At 42.3% G+C, this 18,624-nt stretch overlaps 1 protein-coding gene and 1 long non-coding RNA gene across 3 annotated transcripts in view; one reads left to right on the top strand and one right to left on the bottom strand.

Annotated features, from left to right (window-relative positions):
- Positions 1–6,616, bottom strand: part of LOC309969022 — an 88,363-nt gene extending 81,747 nt beyond the window's left edge. The window contains exon 1 of the long non-coding RNA XR_014326600.1: positions 6,374–6,616. This is a non-coding gene — a long non-coding RNA (uncharacterized lncRNA). The remainder of the gene's footprint in view (positions 1–6,373) is intronic.
- Positions 6,609–18,624, top strand: part of HMGXB4 (HMG-box containing 4) — a 29,571-nt gene continuing 17,555 nt past the window's right edge. Inside the window, exons 1-5 of one of the 2 annotated variants that reach the window (XM_082850532.1) lie at positions 6,609–6,656; positions 11,433–11,531; positions 12,180–12,328; positions 12,581–12,659; positions 13,444–14,399. In XM_082850532.1, coding sequence (XP_082706658.1) covers positions 11,501–11,531; positions 12,180–12,328; positions 12,581–12,659; positions 13,444–14,399 — 1,215 coding nt within the window. In that variant the 5' untranslated portion in view covers positions 6,609–6,656; positions 11,433–11,500. Of the gene's footprint in view, positions 6,657–11,432; positions 11,532–12,179; positions 12,329–12,580; positions 12,660–12,766; positions 12,882–13,443; positions 14,400–18,624 lie in introns of those variants that run through there. The other variant, XM_082850533.1, reaches the window with a different exon arrangement.

Consider the following 18,624-nt stretch of genomic DNA (forward strand, 5'->3'; position numbering starts at 1 on the left):
GCTGTGCTTGAAATAAAGATACTGTACTACTGTACTCTACACAGTACTGTAAAGTACACAAAAGCGCAACCACTTGTAGAGGATGCATGCACATGACAATGTATGACAGACGTGTGAACTAACTTACATGATTGGACATGTGACACACATTCATATCTTTGAAAGTTCGAAACTTGAAGGTTTGTATGTAGGAGACTTACTGTATAAGACATTGTTAAAAGAAACTGAAGACACAAATAAATGGAAAGATATTCTGTGCTCATGGAATGGAAGAATTAATGTTGTCAAAATGTCCTTATTATCTAAAGCAATCTACAGATTCAATGCAATCCCTATCAAAATCCCAAGGACATTTTTCACAGAAAAAGAACAAAAGATATATAGTTTATATGGAACCGCAAAAGACCCCAAATAGCCAAATTATTCTTGAGGAAAAAAAGAACAAAACTGGAGGTATCACACTCCCCGACTGCAGACTATATTACAAACACATAGTAATTAAAACTGCATGGTATTGCAAGACAAATAGATGTATAGATCAATGGAAATGAACTGAGAGCCCAGAAATAAACGCACACATATATGGACAATTAATTTACAGCAAAGGAGCAAAGAACATACAATGGAGAAAGGATAGTCTCTTCAATAAATGGTGCTGGGGGACTTCCCTGGTGGTGCAGTGGTTAAGAATCCACCTGCCAATGCAGGGGACACAGGTTCGATCCCTGGTCCAGGAAGATCCCACATGCCATGGAGCAACTAAGCCCATGTGCCACAACTAATGAGCCTGTGTGCCACAACTACTGAAGCCCAGATGTCTAGAGCCCATGCTCTGCAACAAGAGAAGCCACCGCAATGAGAAGCCCACGCACCACAACAAAGAGTAGCGCCCGCTCACCACAACTAGAGAAAGCCCGCAAGCAGCAACAAAGACCCAATGCAGGCAAAAATAAATAAATAAATAAATTTACATAAACAAATAAATAAATGGTGCTGGGAAAACTGGACGGCCACGTGCAAAAAAATGAAAATAGACCACTATCTCACACCATACACAAATTATTTCAAAATGGGTTAAAGACTTGAATATAAGACCTGAAACCATAAATCTCTGAGAAGAAAACATAGGCAGTATGCTCTTTGACATTGGTCTCAGCAGTATCTTCTAGATATGTCTCCTCAGGCAAGGAAAACAAAAGCAAAAATAAACAACTGAGATTACATCAAACTAAAAAGCTTCTGTACAGCAAAGGAAACCATCAATAAAATGAAAAGACAACCAACCAAATGGGAGAAGATATTTGCAAATGATATATCCAATAAGAGGCTAATATCTCAAATATATAAAGAACTCATACAACTCAACAGCAAAAAAAAAAAAAAAATACAACCCAGTTTAAAAGTGGGCAGAGAAGCTGAATAGGCATCTTTCCAAAAAAGACATACAGACTGCCAACATGTACATTAAAAGATGTTCAACATCACTAATCATCAGAGGAATGAAAGTCAAAACCACAGTGAGAGATCACCTCACACCTGTTTGGATGGCTGTTATCAAAAAGGCAAGAAATAACAAGTGTTGGCAAGGATGTGGAGAAAAGGGACCCCTCTTACACTGTTGGCGGGATATAAATTTGTACAGCCACTATGGAGAACAGTATGGAGGTTCCTTAAAAAATTAGGAATAGAACTACCATATGATCCAGCAATCCCACTTCTGGGTATTTATGCAAAGAATACAAAAACACTAATCCAAAAAGATATCTACACGCCCATGTTCATCATGGCATTATTTACAATAGCCAAGATAATGGAAACAACCAAAGTGCCCATCAACAGATGAATGGATAAAGAAGATGTGGCACATATATACACAATAGAATAATACACAGCCATAAAAAATATGAAATCTTGTCATTTGGGACAACACATGCATGAACCTTGAGGGTATTACACTAAGTGAAAAAAGCCAGACAGAGAAAGACAAATACCATGATTTCACTCATACAGGAATATAAAAAACTAATAAACAAACAAAAACAAAATAAATGAGCAAACCAAGCCAAACAAAAACAAACACATAGATACAGGGAACAGAGTAGTGGTTACCAAAGAGGAAGGGGTGGGGGGAGGGTGAAATGAATAAAGTGGATCAACTGTATTGTGATGAATGGAAAATAAATTTTTGGTGGTGAGCATGTTGTAGGGTATACAGAAGTAGAAATATGAATGCTGTACACATCAAACTTATATAATGTTATAAATCAACGTTACTTCATTTTTAAATAAATTTTTTAAAAACTAAAAAAAAAAAAAGAGGAATATCTCAAATTGATAATTGAAGCTTCCACCTAATGATCCCAGAAAGAAAGAAAAAATTAAGCCCAAAGCAACAGAAAGAAGGAAATAATAAAGTTAAGGGCAGAAACCAACAAAATTGAAAACAGGAAAACAACAGAAAAAATCAATGAGACAAAAATCAATAAATTTACAGAGAGAGAGCACAAGCGGGTAGAGAGGGAGAGAAAGAGAACAGAGATTACCATTATCAGGACTGAAACAGGAGATATCACTACAGACCCTGCAGACACCAAAACAATAATAAGGAAATACTACGAACAACTCTATATACAGTTGTAGGTTCGTGACTCTTCTGTTTTTGACAAATAAAAAATTTTATAATTTAAGGTGTACAACATGTTTTGGTATATGTATACATTGTGAAATGATCAAACTAATTAATATATCCATCACCTCCCATAGTTATCATTTGTATGTATGTGCAGTGAGTATACTTGAAATCTACTCTGTTAGCAAATTTCAAGTACACAGTACATTATTATTAACTATAGTCACCATTCTGTACACTAGGTCTCCAGAATTTATTCATCTTACAACTGAAAGTTTATACCCTTTGATCAAAACCTTCCCTTTTCCCATACCCCACAGCCTCTGGTAAACACCACTTTACTCTCTTTTTCTGTAAGTTTGGCTTTTTCAGATTCCACATATAAGTGATATCATACAGTATTTGTCTTTCTCTGTCTGACATTTCATTTAGTATAATATCCTTAAGGTCCATCCATGCTGTCACAAATGACAGAATTTCCTTCCTTCTCATGGCTGAATAATATTCCATTGTATACATGTACCACAACTTCTTTATCCACTCACCCATTGATGGACACTTAGGTTGTCTCTATGTCTTGGCTATTATGAATAATGTTGCAATGAGCATGGCAGTACAACTATCTCTTCGATATCCTTTTTCACTTTTTTGGATAAATACCCAGAAGAGAGATTCCTGGATCATATATGGTAGTTCTATTTTTAATTTTTTTAAGAAACTTCATACTGTTTTCCACCATGAATGTACTAATTTACATTTCCACCAACAGTGCACAAGGGTTCCCTTTTCTCTACATCCTCACCAACACTTGTTATTTCTTGTCATTTTGATGATGCCATTCTAACAGAATACGGTTTCTCATTGTGGTTTTGATTTCCATTTCCATAATAAGTACTGATGTTGAGCACCTTTTTGGGTACCCTTTGGCCATCTGTATGTCTTCTTTAGGAAAATGTCTATGCAGTTCCTCTGCCTAGTTTTTAATTGGATTGTTTGGGTTTTTGCTATTGAGTTGCATGGGCTCTTTATATATTTTGGATATTAACCCCTTATCAGATATATGATTTGCAAATATTTTCACCCATTCCATTCATTGCCTTTTCATTTTGTTGATCGTTTCTTTTTCTGTGCAGAGACTTTTTCACTTGATGTAGTCCCACTTACCAATTCTTCCTTTTGTTGTTTGTGCTTTTGGTGTCATATCCAAAAAACCGTTCCCTCGTTAGGTAGTTTTAATTAGGTCCCATCACTCCCAGAAGTCACTCCCAAAAGGGCCCTGACTAATGTACAACCCATCACTGCATCGACCGTCAGGCCTAGCACAAAGAAGCCGATTAAAACCCAGCTGAAAAGGGCAAAGCACAGAAAAATGGTCTGAAGAAGAAAATGTCCAAATGAAGCACAACTTGTTGGGCCACCACCTGCTACTGCCATGCCCTGGACAGTTTTACTTGGGTCAGGTGGACCAGAGAACAGCACCAGCCCCGGGGAGTGCCCAATCTTCACATATCTTAAATGCCATCCTCCACTCGTCATGGGACAAGGCATTATCACTCACAAAGCCTACCATGACCAACTCAGGCTACCAAGCAGGTCTTCCTTTCTCTCTCTCCAAGTTTCAGAAACAAAAGAACCATGATAGGATATTCAATAGAGAATCTTTTTCCGTCAGCATCCATTCCAGGATCTATGACCTCCGGGCTCCCACACTGACCTACTTCTGGATGAGATGGCCTCCAGTGTACAACTCATCAGAGAAGCTTCTCCTGATAGCTGTTTTAAATAACAATCCTTACCACCTCCACCCCATCCTGGTATCCCTTCCAGGTACTTTTCTCTACCTTTAAGCATCATCTAACATGGTACCTATTTTTTATGTTCTGCCCTCCAAGCCAACTAGAATGTAAGTTCTAAGGGGTCAAAGACTCTCAGATTTGTTCCCTGTTCTATGCCCAACATCTAGGACAGTGCCTGACGCATGCTGTGTTTTCAATAAATATTTGTTGAATGAATGAATGAATGCACATGCAGTGATGTAAGACTAAGACCAAGTTAACAGAGAGAACAGACAGAGGAGCGATCCAACTTCCAGTCTACAGGAGGTGACGATGAGCAATAACTTGATATGCCCATCCTCAGGTGAGATAAAAGAAGGAATGGGACAAATGGGACTCATGAGGCATTCAGGTCCAAGCTAGTAGTACAGTTAGGCGAACAGCTATGGTTTTTGCCTACCTAGCACCCATTTACCCTTCTGACAATAACCTCTGACTTTCCTTTAGGTTCTGCCTGACCTACTTTTGGGGTGAGGATGTGACCTAACTTAGCCAATCAGCATACCCCACACCTTTGCTCATACCAATTGCTTTCTGTTTGGACACACGATCGAATTCAGGAAAGAAGAGTCAATCCCATGATATCTACCAAAACAAATGGGAAAAAGAAACTTCCTCTCCAAGGACATTGCTAGCAATTAAGACGATAAAGCCTGGAGCTGTCACCGTCACCACCTGGAGCCTAAGAATAAAGCCAACTCAGAAGAAAGCACCAAAGAGAGATGTCAAGAGACAGACTTGAGTCCCTCCCTGGATCCACCCACACCTGAAGGTACTGGGCATTTCAATAATGCCAGCCAATAAATTCTCCTTTTCTGGTAAACTATTTTGAATTGGGTTTCTGTCACATACAACTAAGAACATCCTGACCAGTACTAAAGAACAAGAGGGAAATACATTCTTGAGGTTCTTAAATACCTAGCTGAGAAGCCTAATGTCAGGCAAGGTGTTCCAGAAGGGCCATCCCATACCTTTTGGTGAAACTCATTGCCAGTCTTTTTGGTGAGCAGGATAGGGGCTGAGGAGAAGGTCATGATGCTAGTTTTTTATTATTTGTGTTTACCTTTTGGGAATTTATTCAACAGCTCTGTCTCAAGAGAGCATAATATGGTGAAAACATCACTGAACCAAGAGTCAGTTCTGGAATGGAAAGCCCACTAGTTAAGACGTTCTTAATCTTTGATGGGGTCAAAACCCCAGAAAAGTACACATGTGCACAAACACACAATTTTGCATAGAGTCTCATGGGTTTCACAACTCTAGAAGCCATTCTATATCTGTAACCTTTCTGCTCTACAGAAACTAGGACACTAGCTTCTGCTTGGACTCCTCTGGTGACAGGGAGCTCACTACTACCTTAAAAAGTAGCCCAACGTAATTGAACTGCTCTGGAAAAATTAATTCGTCTTCATATTGAACCAAGATCTGCACACTGTAACTTCTACCCATTGGCCTAAATTTTCCAGAGCAAAACAGAAAAAAAAATTTCTCTCCTGTGTGTAGCATCTCTTCATTTCTCTGAAGACTGTTTCTAACTTTTAAATGCAAATAATTTATGGGGAGAAATGCAGATGATGTGCCATGCAAATTATTTTACAGTGCATTGTTGTAAAGATATATTCTGCCACCTCACCCTAAATACGCCAAACACCCAAATGTAGACGCTAAATTCCAGACAGGCACCACTGCTATTAATCTGCATGGTCTAGGTTTTGCAAAGACAGGAATTACTGTATAAAAATATCTTGAAGGAAATAGCAAAGTTTTTTGGAAAGAGCACTTCACTGAGACTCAGAAGACTTGGGAGTAGTATCTATCTCCCATTCCAACTACCTGTGTATGCTTGGGCAAATCATTTAACCCCTCCCTCTGGGCCTGTTTCTCACCTGTAAAATGTGACAAAACCTACCTCACAGGGATGCAGTGAGAATCAAATGCTATCGTGTTCGTGAAACTTCTAGCCCAAGCCCGGCACAGAGCAAATTCTCACCACAGGACAGCTCCGGAGCTCAGCAAGCTCAGCGTCTCATTCGATGCGCTCGGCACTCTTGCACCAACGGGATTCCCCTTCCCAAGCGGAGTCTGCGCTCTGGGCTCGACTGAGGCTCCCTGGCCGCTCGCGCTTTTCTCTCCTTCTCCAAGATGGCGGCGGTCGGCGGCGCTGAGGCGGGATCCGAGCGAGCCTAGTGAAGGTAGCGGCGAGCGGAGCCCCCACGAGGCCGAGCTGGGCCCCCACCCCCAGGCGGCAGTGGCCCCGCCCCGCCACCACCCGCCGCCTCGGGCCGCGACACCGCCCTGAGGGCGCCCGGGGCCCGTCGCGGCCTAGCCCAGGGGCCGAGCCGGGGACTGGAGTAGCGGCCGCAGTCCGCCCCCGGGAAGGGGCTGGAGCGGGTCGAAGGAGGAAGGCGGGCGGGAGCTGTTCAAATGGGGAAGGCGGGAAAGTGCGGGCCGGGAGGGGGCGTGCGGCCGCCCCGGGGGCCCGCGGGCCGAGGCCGCCCCTCCCCCTGCCCGGCAGTCTCCGCCCTCGGGGGCGCCGGGAGCCGCCGGGACGCGGGAACCCGAGTGGGGCCGCCTGGCTCAGGACCCGGGACGCAGGGTCCCAGGGCTGTCAAGGAGCCAGGGGGCCGGGTGATGGGAGGGCCGGGGCCGCGGCTGGCAGGAGAGGATGCAAGGAGCTTTCCTCTTTTCCTCTTCGCACCTTCGCACAGCTTTATTGAACTAGCTGTTGCTGCAGAACTGCCGGGAGAATCCTGTTGGTTTGCCGTGGGGACCACAAAGACGGTGGTCCTTGGGGCTCTTTGTAGCAATAACCCGGTGTGATGTGTACTCTTTGCGTGCGACCCAGTTTGAACATACCTTCCGAGTAGGTTTTTCTCCATCCAGGCCCATTTCCCCCCAAAGCTGGTACTTGTAGATTTCACTTTATTTTCTGTGGGGCAGAAGAGAACCATTTATCTCCCTGCCTCCTGATGGCTGACTATATTCCCCCATAGCAGAATAAATAAAAAAAACTGAATCCAAACTAGAGCCCGTTGATTGGACAAGGCTTGTCAAAATTTGTACCGCTGGATTTTTGGGAATGTGTGTTGTCAGCCGCTCTGTGAGGTCGTCGTGGTTCCGCTCAATTGCACTACAGTGAGGATTCAGTCCCCATCCCAGGCTGTCGGGATCTCTGCAGTTCCCAGAGCTGGCAGGGGCTGTGAGTGCTGCATAGGTAGGTTCGCGGAGAAGGGAGTGGCAAGAATTCGGAGTCGCTGGGTTCTGAGATTGGAGGCGATCTCGACGAAAATGAGAAGACATCCCCTGCTCCTATCCTAGAAGTAACAACAACGACAACAATTCAGAAACTGGCAACAGCTGGATGTGCATCTTCCTTTTCCTGCCCTGGCAATTTGAGTTCCTGAAAGAAGTGCTGGAAGAAGAGAACACGGAATCTTGAGCAAGGCTGTCCTCCTGGACTGGACCTGGGTCTCAGGATTTTGCTTACTGCCCCGTTTCCGAGGTTTACTTTGTCTTTTTCAATACACACTTACATTTTGGGATGAAGAGGCTTGTTAGTGATTGCTGGGGCTCAGATGACCTCAAAAAATCACCTTCTGAAACTTTTTTTTTTCAGTATTTGTAATTTGGACCTTCAAAAGAACAAAGTACTGCGTCTGGTGATTTTCAGTTTTTCCCTGATTCCTTTGATAATTCTAAAAGCAAAGCCTGAACATCACGCATGTACTTACCTACAAGTGGAAGAGCAGCTCTGCCTCCTTTTTCATCTCCTGAAGAAAAGTCCCACAAGAGCCATTTGATAAGTTGCACCTTTCAAAAGTACACATTTTTTATGATGGCATATTTCTTACTTCCATAAACAGCTTTAAGTAATGAACTTTTACTTCTGTTGTCATTTTTTAGCCCACTGAGAGGAACATAATTGTAAAATTATCCCTGCCTCTTGAAGTTGACAACATTGGATTCTGTAAACTCCAAAATTTGTGGAATTCGGGAGAATGAGCTTTAACACCTGTTTTACACTTGCCAACATTTAATGTAATTATGGCTTCTGTTTTCTAATGTGAATATCAAACCTAATATTTTTCGTTTTCATTAATCCTGACAATCTGCTGCCTAACCCTGGACTCTGAATTTATCGTGGATAATATTCAAGACCTGGAAAGAATATCACAGGAGTCGTCTGATCTTATATAAATGTTGCCCTAACTCTGCCTTTCTTCCACACTGTTGCTTGAGACTTCTTTATCTGGTTTCATCTTTCTTCTATGAGTCAGCAACCAAAACTAACCTCTGGGCTGCAATAATATCCTGATTTTAAAGAACCCAGAAGTTCAGGGTCTATCAGTCTGCCCAGGCTGTGAGTGAGATAGTCCATTGTGTCTAAACTTAGTTTTTTAAGCTCTTGGCTGTCCCAGTTCTTTATTGAATTAGACTTGCCTTCAGGCCCTGTTCATTTTTTACTATGGGTTATTTAATCTTGTAAGTTATAAAGTGCTCTTCCATGTCTTTGTAAAAATTGAATAGTAGCGGGCCTAATTCTAATACATAATGCTGACAGCCAGCACGTTTTCTGTGCTGCCCTGTGCCTCTGAGGATCAGCTCCTAATTTTCTGTTCCCTTTTACAATTATTTCATCCACTGGCTGTTTTTCAAAGCAGTCAGTTATGAGACCATGAGCACTTTTTCACAGTCCAGTGACATCATTGTTTTCTTTCTCATACTGTCTTCAGAGGTCCTTAACTCCTATTCTGACTGTTCGTTGTTCAGCTCTGTTTTATGTTAGTTTTGATGTTACCAAAGGGAAGGCCTGGTTATAAGTCTCAGGACCTGCCTTTGCGTCATACAGAAGAGCATTTTGTTGTTGACAACAGATTGGTGGACACACTGATGATGTTGAATATTTAAGATTTTTTGCCCATTATTTCTCAAACGTTCTTTGCCAAACTCCATTTGTCATGAAAAACATTTAAGCTGAGGTCTCAAGATGTGGTATTTCTTGGCATTATCGGCCTATGAAGATTAATGGGATCCATATACTCTTCTAATAAGCTCACTACTTTAGTGCCAGTGAGTGGATGTACTATTTTTAAGTGAATGGATATAATTCCCTATGATGATCCCCCTCCCCTAACCCCTTGTGGAGTTACACCACTTGGGTGGACAGGGGATGACAGTAATTTCTATTTGAGAAAGTTTAATGCCTAATGCTGGAACATGAAAAACTGGCTATATTAAGTATCTTGCCTCCTCGTAGTTTCTACATGAGACCTGACCTCATATCACCTTCATTTCCTGTGAAAAGCCCTTTGAGTAAATAGTTCTCCAATTACCTGTAAAATAACCCAGTTCATTTCTTCACTCTTACCTTGACCAAGTTCATTCATTCCACTTCTTAGGGAAGTGGAGAAATGCTTTTTTATGTTTCTGAATCTGACTTGTAAATCATTCTTGGTAATACTTCTCTTTCTGTTTTCAACTTAGGCATTATCTGTGCATTGTATCTTATCTGACTTGTGCAAATAGGCCTTTTTTCTTTTGGTTTATTTTAAATGTAACTCTTATGAAATTTTCCCTTGTTAATTCATCTTTTCTTTCCCATAAGTTACATACTTCACTATTACCCATACCTTCCTGAAGGGACTGGCAATGTCTCATTGAAGTGTCCTTCAGCATTTCTAAACCCCACTATAGTGGTGAAGGTAAAATAAAATTTAAGTAAATAACCAGTCAGATCAACTTTTAAGCGTTTCACTAACTGAATGAGGACATTTTCAATATATTTAGTATATAATTTTTAAATTTCCTGAAAAAACTTTTCCTGCGGGAATTGTGACATTGCCTGTCCTAAAATTATTTGAAGAACTTTACCTTCGAGTGCAGTTCATGGCTTGTCATCTTCAAAGTCAAAATGGACGTATAAACTTGAATGCCAAAAAAGTAATTTTAGGGCCTCCCTGCTGGCGCAGTGGTTGAGAGTCCGCCTGCCAATGCAGGGAACACGGGTTCATGCCCCGGTCCAGGAAGATTCCACATGCTGCGGAGCGGCTGGGCCCGTGAGCCATGGCCGCTGAGCCTGCACATCCGGAGCCTGTGCTCCACAACACCACAACAGGAGAGGCCACAACAGTGAGAGGCCCGCATACCGCAAAAAAAAAAAAAAAAAAAAAAAAAAAAAAAATTAACAAATTTAAGACAATATTTAGAGCATTTAAATTTTTGTAGTTCTTCAAATCAGTGAAAATCTTAATAATGATAAAAATTTCATCACCAGTGGACAGATGACAATTCCTCCTTATTTTCACCTATAGCCTTTAAGAAAGGCTTGATAGAGTTGAAAGCTGTTCTGTGGGCAACTAATATAAGAAGTGTGCCTACTTTTACACTTCTCTGATTTTGAGCAAATTCAGAGAGCCCAACAAAATGCATACCAAAAAAGTATGCTCTCAAGATCTTTAATATCACTATCATGTTCTCATCAGTTCTGTTTAAATTGCAATACAATAGATTTTAGCCTTTCCCCGATTCAAATGGTAGGATTTTGTGGTCTCGAATGCATGGTATAACCTGTCTTCCTCTGCATCCTGCTTTATCTGTGCATTTTGTAACCGTGATTGAACCTATCCCTCTGACTTAATGTCGGTTTTCACCCTGTCTCAGTGTTGTCAGACCTGTTGGCATGTCAGAAGTTCTCATTAATCTTGAAGTATTTTTTTATATAGGAGGTGTTTTATATACTTCCCCAAACAACAGCTTTAATTCATGAATCAAATCAAATTAAGCCTAATGCACTTCCTACAGCTTCATCCCTAGTATATTTACAAACAGAAAGAGGAGGTGACAAGACACTCCTTTATTCCTTGCTGCCCTTCCAGGCTGCCCTTGGATCACTACGCATTTCCATCTGGAAGGTTGCTTCTCCACAGTGATTTCGCATTACAGGAGGGTTTTCCTTCTTTGTTTCTCAGACCTGGTCCTGTAGACGGGAAGGAGCCTGGACACAGGGACCCATTCTCAAAGGCCCGGCAGGACCGCCATGGCTTATGATGACTCCGTGAAGAAAGAAGGTATGACCCCTTAACCTGAGAAGCATTCCAAAGGGGGTGTCCTCTTCAATCCTTGCAGCCCATGGACATAGAGACCAGGACTGGCCATCACAGCCTGGACTCCCAAGTGATGATCCAGAGCACTAGTAAAACTCCACGTCATCCCCAGACTGGGCCCATGGAAACGAAAACCAGGACAGGGTTCCAACACAAGAGTCTGAACCATAAGTCTCTGTAGTCTATTGGAGTGATCCCCTGCAGCACTCGTGGTCCTTGCCAGCTCCAGTGTGCAGGAGTCTGAGGATAGGAGTCACACAGTGGACACCCACAGAGCAGCACAGCACACGAATCCTTATTCTTTTCAGCCTTACCTCTGCAAGTCTGTGTCCACCTGCCAAATCACAACTAAGAAACCATGTCTAAGGATGCACCTTGGGCCTTTGCATAGCGTGGAAGCATTGTTTCTTCATGTTTGATTCCTGTATTTGCAGCCAAGTCATCAAGACATATTCTTGTCCCCTTGGATCTAGCCCTGTGTTCCAGTGGACTTACCAAATAACATGATTCTAATTTGGAAGTGAAGGGACTATTGCATTTCATATGTGGCGATTTGGTTGTGACTTACTTGACTTTCTCATTTCCTTTCCCAAATGAACCTGTGCTTCTCAGATTGCTTTGATGGTGATCACAGCTTTGAGGACATAGGGCTAGCTGCTGGCCGAAGCCAACGAGAAAAGAAACGTTCTTACAAAGATTTTTTAAGGGAAGAGGAAGAAATCGCTGCTCAGGTCAGGAATTCTTCCAAGAAGAAGTTGAAGGTAAATTCTAAACATTTGAATTAGGAAAGTTTTAAACTATTTCGTATCATGTTTCCTAGTATTTGAAGAAAGAGGTTTCTTTGAAAAACATTTAAAAAGAAAAATAAACATCATTCACATCTATTTTCACTATTTCCTGTGTTTTACTTTATTTTCCAAAGTCAGAAATCATCAGAAAACAACACTGGTTCCAAATTGCCTTTGCCTCATCATCTTATCCATTGCTCAATTCTTCTTCCTCTTCAATTCTAGGATAGTGAACTTTACTTCTTGGGGACGGACACGCACAAGAAAAAGAGGAAGCACTCCTCTGATGATTACTACTATGGAGGTAAGGATGGGAAGGGGCAACAGGCGGGAGAAACACATCACTGGTTCTTGGAGTCGGGGTAGGGGAAAGGGATCCAGATGTTGCTGACTCAGTGGCCTATTTAACAGGACAGTGGTTCTTGTTCTGAGTGCCGATAAACCAGTGTGAAGGAGGAGAGAGGTGGAGGGCTGGTATTTTGGAGGATTCAGCATAGAAGAACAGTCTTCATTTGTGATACACCAGGTACCAGGTTCCTTCTCCCCTCAATCATCCACTTATCTTGTGCCCATTGCTGTCTAGCATCCCTTTTGCCATATGTAGTCCTGGGCCCTCTGGCCTGCACCTGTGGTTACTTCTCAATCCAGCGCGTATCCACTCACAAGACCAGTTTTTCTTAGCTATATTGTGCACATAGCTGACAAGACTAACTCTTTCCTAGAATGGATTTGTCCTGAACACAGGAACAAATGATGCTTTGTCTTCAGTGTAATCTAAATTGTAACTACTCGTAATCCTGCAGCTATGGTCCATTCTTCTGGGTATGCTCTCTTTGGTTGCTTGTGAAGACTCAGTGAAGAAAAACAACTTGAGTGGCAAGAACTGTCTCCAGGGTCAGAGGCAGAATCTACCAAGCCAAGAAGCACATGAGCATCGTCTCTGAATGTTTGGAATCAGTTGAAGGGCCTCCCCGCCAATCATTCCTGTTAGCCTCTTCCTCATCTTAGTTGGATGTTTTTGGTGAGAGAGGAAACTTGCTGGAAGTTGCTTTGTCAAATGGACAATTACTTCTCTTGATTATTTCTAGATATTTCGTCTTTGGAGTCGTCACAGAAGAAAAAGAAAAAGTCTAGCCCGCAATCTACTGATACAGCTATGGACCTGTTGAAAGCGATCACTTCCCCTCTGGCAACAGGCACCAAGCCTTCCAAAAAGACAGGAGAAAAGTCCTCCAGTTCTTCAAGCCATTCAGAGAGTAAAAAGGAACACCACAGGAAGAAAGTCAGCGGAAGCAGTGGGGAGCTGTCCCTGGAGGATGGTGGTTCCCACAAATCCAAAAAAATGAAACCACTCTATGTGAACACAGAGACGCTGACCCTTCGTGAGCCTGATGGGTTAAAGATGAAACTTATTCTCTCACCAAAGGAGAAGGGAAGCAGCTCAGTTGATGAGGAGTCTTTTCAGTACCCCTCTCAACAAGCAACTGTGAAAAAATCCTCTAAGAAGTCAGCTCGGGATGAGCAAGGTGCTTTACTCCTAGGACATGAGTTACAGAGCTTTCTGAAAACAGCCCGGAAGAAGCACAAGTCATCCTCAGACTCACGTTCGTCTCCTGGCCCTGAAGGCTGTGGGTCTGATGCCTCCCAGTTCCCAGAATCCCACAGTGCTAACCTTGATCTTTCAGGGCTTGAACCTATTCTAGTAGAATCAGACTCCTCCTCTGGCGGGGAGCTAGAGGCAGGGGAGTTAGTGATCGATGATTCTTACCGGGAAATCAAGAAGAAAAAGAAGTCAAAGAAGAGCAAGAAGAAGAAGGACAAGGAGAAGCATAAAGAGAGGCGACACTCCAAGTCCAAGAGAAGTTCGGGACTTCCCGCTGCAGCAGTGGGAGAGGTCCCAGCGCCGCCCGGCCCTCCGCCCAGCATCCCGTACACTGGAGCAGCCGCCCCTCCTCCACCGCTTCCTGGCCTCCACACAGATGGGCACAGTGAGAAAAAAAAGAAGAGAGAGGAGAAGGACAAAGAGAGGGACAGAGGAGAAAAGGTAAGGCATTTTTTAAAGTATGATGCAGGGTAGGAGGTGAAGCAGGTTTTTCCTTGACAGTAGTAAGGGGACTTGGAATTAAGCAGATGAACCGCTGGGAATGTAGCAAGGTAAACCTGCTGGAATGATATAAAGTAGAAAATATTACCAATGGTACAAAAATAGGAGCGACCTTAATTATTCATGGGTTTTCTTGATAGAGTTGTTCTCCCACCGTGCCAAGCATAGGTTTAGAAATACAGAGGCTTATTCTAACTGGCCCTTAAAATTCACAGAAGGAGCCAAACCCAATTTCTTTCACTCAGCAGCGCTGTCTGGCTGAGGCAGCTGAGAGAGATAAAAACGTATTCATTCTGTGAGTTCATTGTGAAAAATAGATTTTCAAAATTAGAATGATGGAAAAAAAAATTAGAATGATGACCGATTAACAAAATAAGCTAACGGCTTCCCACGAACTGGTGTTGGCTACTTTCTGGTATTCTTTTTAGTGTCCAACGTGTGTGCTCTCACCATTTGAGTGCTTCCTGTGTGCCAAGCCCAGTGCTACCATAGGAGTTAAGAGGTGGAAAGAGGGGCAGGAGGACACAGCTCTTGACCTCAGTGAGCTCACTGTTGTTGAGGAGACGGGAATGAGAGACCAGCCGCCTTGGCTTGATTTTCTCACAACTCAAGAAATTTTCTAGCAGTTGTACTACAGTACAGGGGCTGATGACTGTGTCATTACAGGTTTCCTTTAAAAGATAAACTTTTTCCCCAGATTACCAAAGTAATATTTTATTTTTCTAGAAATTTAGAAATTCAGAATAGTAGAAAGAAAAAAAATAATAGTTTTGCCACCTAAGGACAACCATTTTCTTCCTTTGCTCTGCAAAGTTAAATGTCAGGTAAAACCTGAAAGAAAGGCAGCTAAGAAAGAGAAAAGCAAATATATTAAGAATATGGGATTGGCGATTTCATTTCAGTCTATAATTGAGTCACAAGTGATTTTCTCCACTAGTAGGAGTGCCTTTTAAGCAAGTATACAGATCAGAAAGAAAAAGCTGTATCTTGTTTTTTTTTTAACTGTACCTTCTGAGCTAAGAATCAGTGTGAGCATCAAGAACTGAACAGTCCAATACTAGGGTGGGTTTTATTCATTGTTTATTCCAAAATTGTTTCATGAAATAGTACATATGCTGTGTAAGAGTCTGTTTATTCCAAGAATTTCCATTCTAGTGATACATGATAATGCCGTAAACGAATCTTACAGTGCTAAATGTGAGGAGGGCAGGGTGCTCAGAGAAAGCTCTGAAGAAGAAAAAGGTTGTCAGCAGAAGGGAACACATGGAGGCAGAGAGAGGTTTAGGAAGCAACATAGCAAAACAGCTGAACTCTAGTCCTATGTTTCCAACTGTCTGATAAATATTTCTTCCTGGGTGCCTTGGCTACCTCAGAGCCATGTGTCACTAATGGAGCTCATCATCCAGACCCTTAAACATGCATCTCCTCCTCCATCTCCTTCTGTAGTCCGCATGTCCTACCAGTCAATCCAAACTAAAAACTATATGCTGATTATTTTTCTCAGTACTTCATTATGAAATTTTTCAAACAGAAAGTATTGAAAGAATTGTACATATGCCACCCATTGAGATTCTTCAGTTAACATTTTGCTGTTTGCTTTATCATCCATCCGTCCATCCATCAATCCATCTTATCTTTGTTAATGTATCTTAAAGTAAGTTGTAGGTATCACATACACACCCCTAAACACTTCAGCTTGCATATCATTAACTTCAGCTCAATACTTGTTTTCTGGGCTTTTTTTAGGTAAAATTCACATGTGGTAAAAAGCACAGATGTTAAGTATACCACCTGATGAGTTTTGATAAGTTCACACACCTGTGTGACCAAACCTCTATCAGGATACAGCTATTACCCTCATCACAGATACCCAGTGATGTTTCTCATACCCTTTCTCAGTCAATCCCCACCCCTAAAACCAACCACTGTTCTGATTTTTTTCCAACCTTATGGTTCACTTTTACATTTCCCTCTTCCCTGCCCACACCCTCCACTATTTCCACTCAGCTGTTGGGCCTGATACTCTTCCTCTTTAATAACTTCCACACCCTTATGCCCTCTATCACCACTGCCTCATCCCTCCCTCATCCCTCTCATTAAGTACATTACTACTTAATGTAGTAATAAATGGCCCCCTTTCCATTTCTTCCCCCATGCAAAATTCATCTTACTCTGATGCCAGAATGAACTTAAGGACCACTTTGATGATGACAGTTGTCTGTTCAACATCCTCAGAGCATCCTTACTGCCTTTATGTTAGACCCATAAGCTCCAGGAGGACCGGGATCATGTCTGTCTTGCTGTCTACTCTGTCCCTTGTACCTAACCCACAGTCTGGCCCATCGTAGAAAGTCAGTAAATACTTCTTGAATGAATAAGTATCAAAGTCCAAACCCTTGACCAAGCATTCATAATTGTGATTTAGCCCGAAACTTCCCTCTTCAGCCTTACCTCCTGTTAGTCTGCTTTGCGTGTACTGTGTGGGGACCATACTTGTTCCTTACCGTCTTAGCTCCACTCCTTGGATGGTATTTTGCAGTGACCTTCTTCCCCTTGTTTTTTCTTCTTCACATATTGAAGGCCTGCCTTCCCTTCAAAATGCAGTCAAATGCCACCTCCCCTAAGACATCCTGACTCTCCAGTTATAATTAACTTCTGAATTCCCATAACACCCTTGCTATGGGAAGTTACTGCACTTGTTGTCTTCCTTATATTGGATTCATCTTTGTATGTATTTGATTTCCCCTACTGAAGATTCCTTGAGGGCGTTTTAGTTCCTTAGGGACTCTCAGCCACCTTGATGTTATTACCTTCAACTCCTCGGTGTCCTTGGTAAGCATTTTGTGACACATGTCAAATGAATGAATATGTGGATGAAAACATAGCATCGAAAAGGTAGGTTGTAAGCAAATGGTAAAGAATCTTGAATGCCAAAGTAAGGGATTTGGCCATGGGCACTTTGGGGTTATGAGCAGAGTTTAAATATGCTGTAAATGATAATTTAAGAATAAAATGATGAAGCTATACCTGGTGACTTAGACCGAGGAGAGACTTGTGGCAGATCACCCAGGAGGTTATTATAGTCGGAGGTCAGTAATGAAAGCCTGATAGAAATAAAATTGAAGAGACAGATTCAAGAAAGACTCTGAAGAAAAAACTGACAAGATCTGGCAGCTGGGCTTGGCTCTGGGGAGCCAGAAACATAAATGAGTATATAAATGTCCCTTAAGGTTGTGAACCTGGGTGGCTTGCAAGATAAAATTGTAATCTCCTCAAGGGTAGGGACTTATTTATAATTCCCCCATGCAGCTAGCAGTTGCTAGTGAAAAGTGAATTTCAGTTTATAGCAAAAAATCTTACTATGAATCAGTATTTGACTGTGACTGTCCAAACCTGAAACCTGATACTTTGAATGTAATCATTTATTTAGCCAACAGATTATTTATGGGACATACACCATGGTTTGGTTTTTGTTTTTGTTTTTTTGCCGTACGCGGGCCTCTCACCGTTGTGGCCTCTCCTGTTGCGGAGCACAGGCTCCGGACGCGCAGGCTCAGCAGCCATGGCTCAGGGGCCCAGCCGCTCCACAGCGTGTGGGATCTTCCCGGACCAGGGCACGAACCCGTGTCCCCTGCATCGGCAGGCGGACTCTCAACCAGTGTGCCACCAGGGAAGCGCTACACCATGTTTTTTAAACTTGACCTGTGCATGAAAATTTCCATGGAGCTTTAAAAAAAAATCCTTTCCAAAGAAATAAAGAAATTTTTTAAATCCTGGGTTTTGTTTCAGTATAAAAAAAGAACTATCTGAGGGAATTCCCTGGCAGTCCAGTGGTTAGGACTCTGCGCTTCCACTGCAACGGGCACGGGTTCAATCCCTGGCTGGGGAACTAAGATCCTGCAATCCGAGCAGTGCGGCCAAAAAAAAAAATAGTATCTGAAAGTCCACCTAGAGATAGAAAGGAAGGTTTCAGGAATAGCATTCCCTCGGCCTGCAGTGAGCACACACAGAGAGCCCCCTGGTGGAAATGCAGGAGGCCTCTGTGTGCCCTTTCTACCCTAGAATCTGTGACCAAGACTGCAATGAAAATAGAGAAGCAAGAGAATGGCTGGTTTGGGAGAAGAAGAAAAGTTAGATTTAGATTCCAAGATACAAGCATCTAGAG

The sequence above is a fragment of the Leucopleurus acutus genome, assembly GCF_964270905.1.
Source record: "Leucopleurus acutus genome assembly, chromosome: 11".
NCBI lineage: Eukaryota > Metazoa > Chordata > Mammalia > Artiodactyla > Delphinidae > Leucopleurus > Leucopleurus acutus.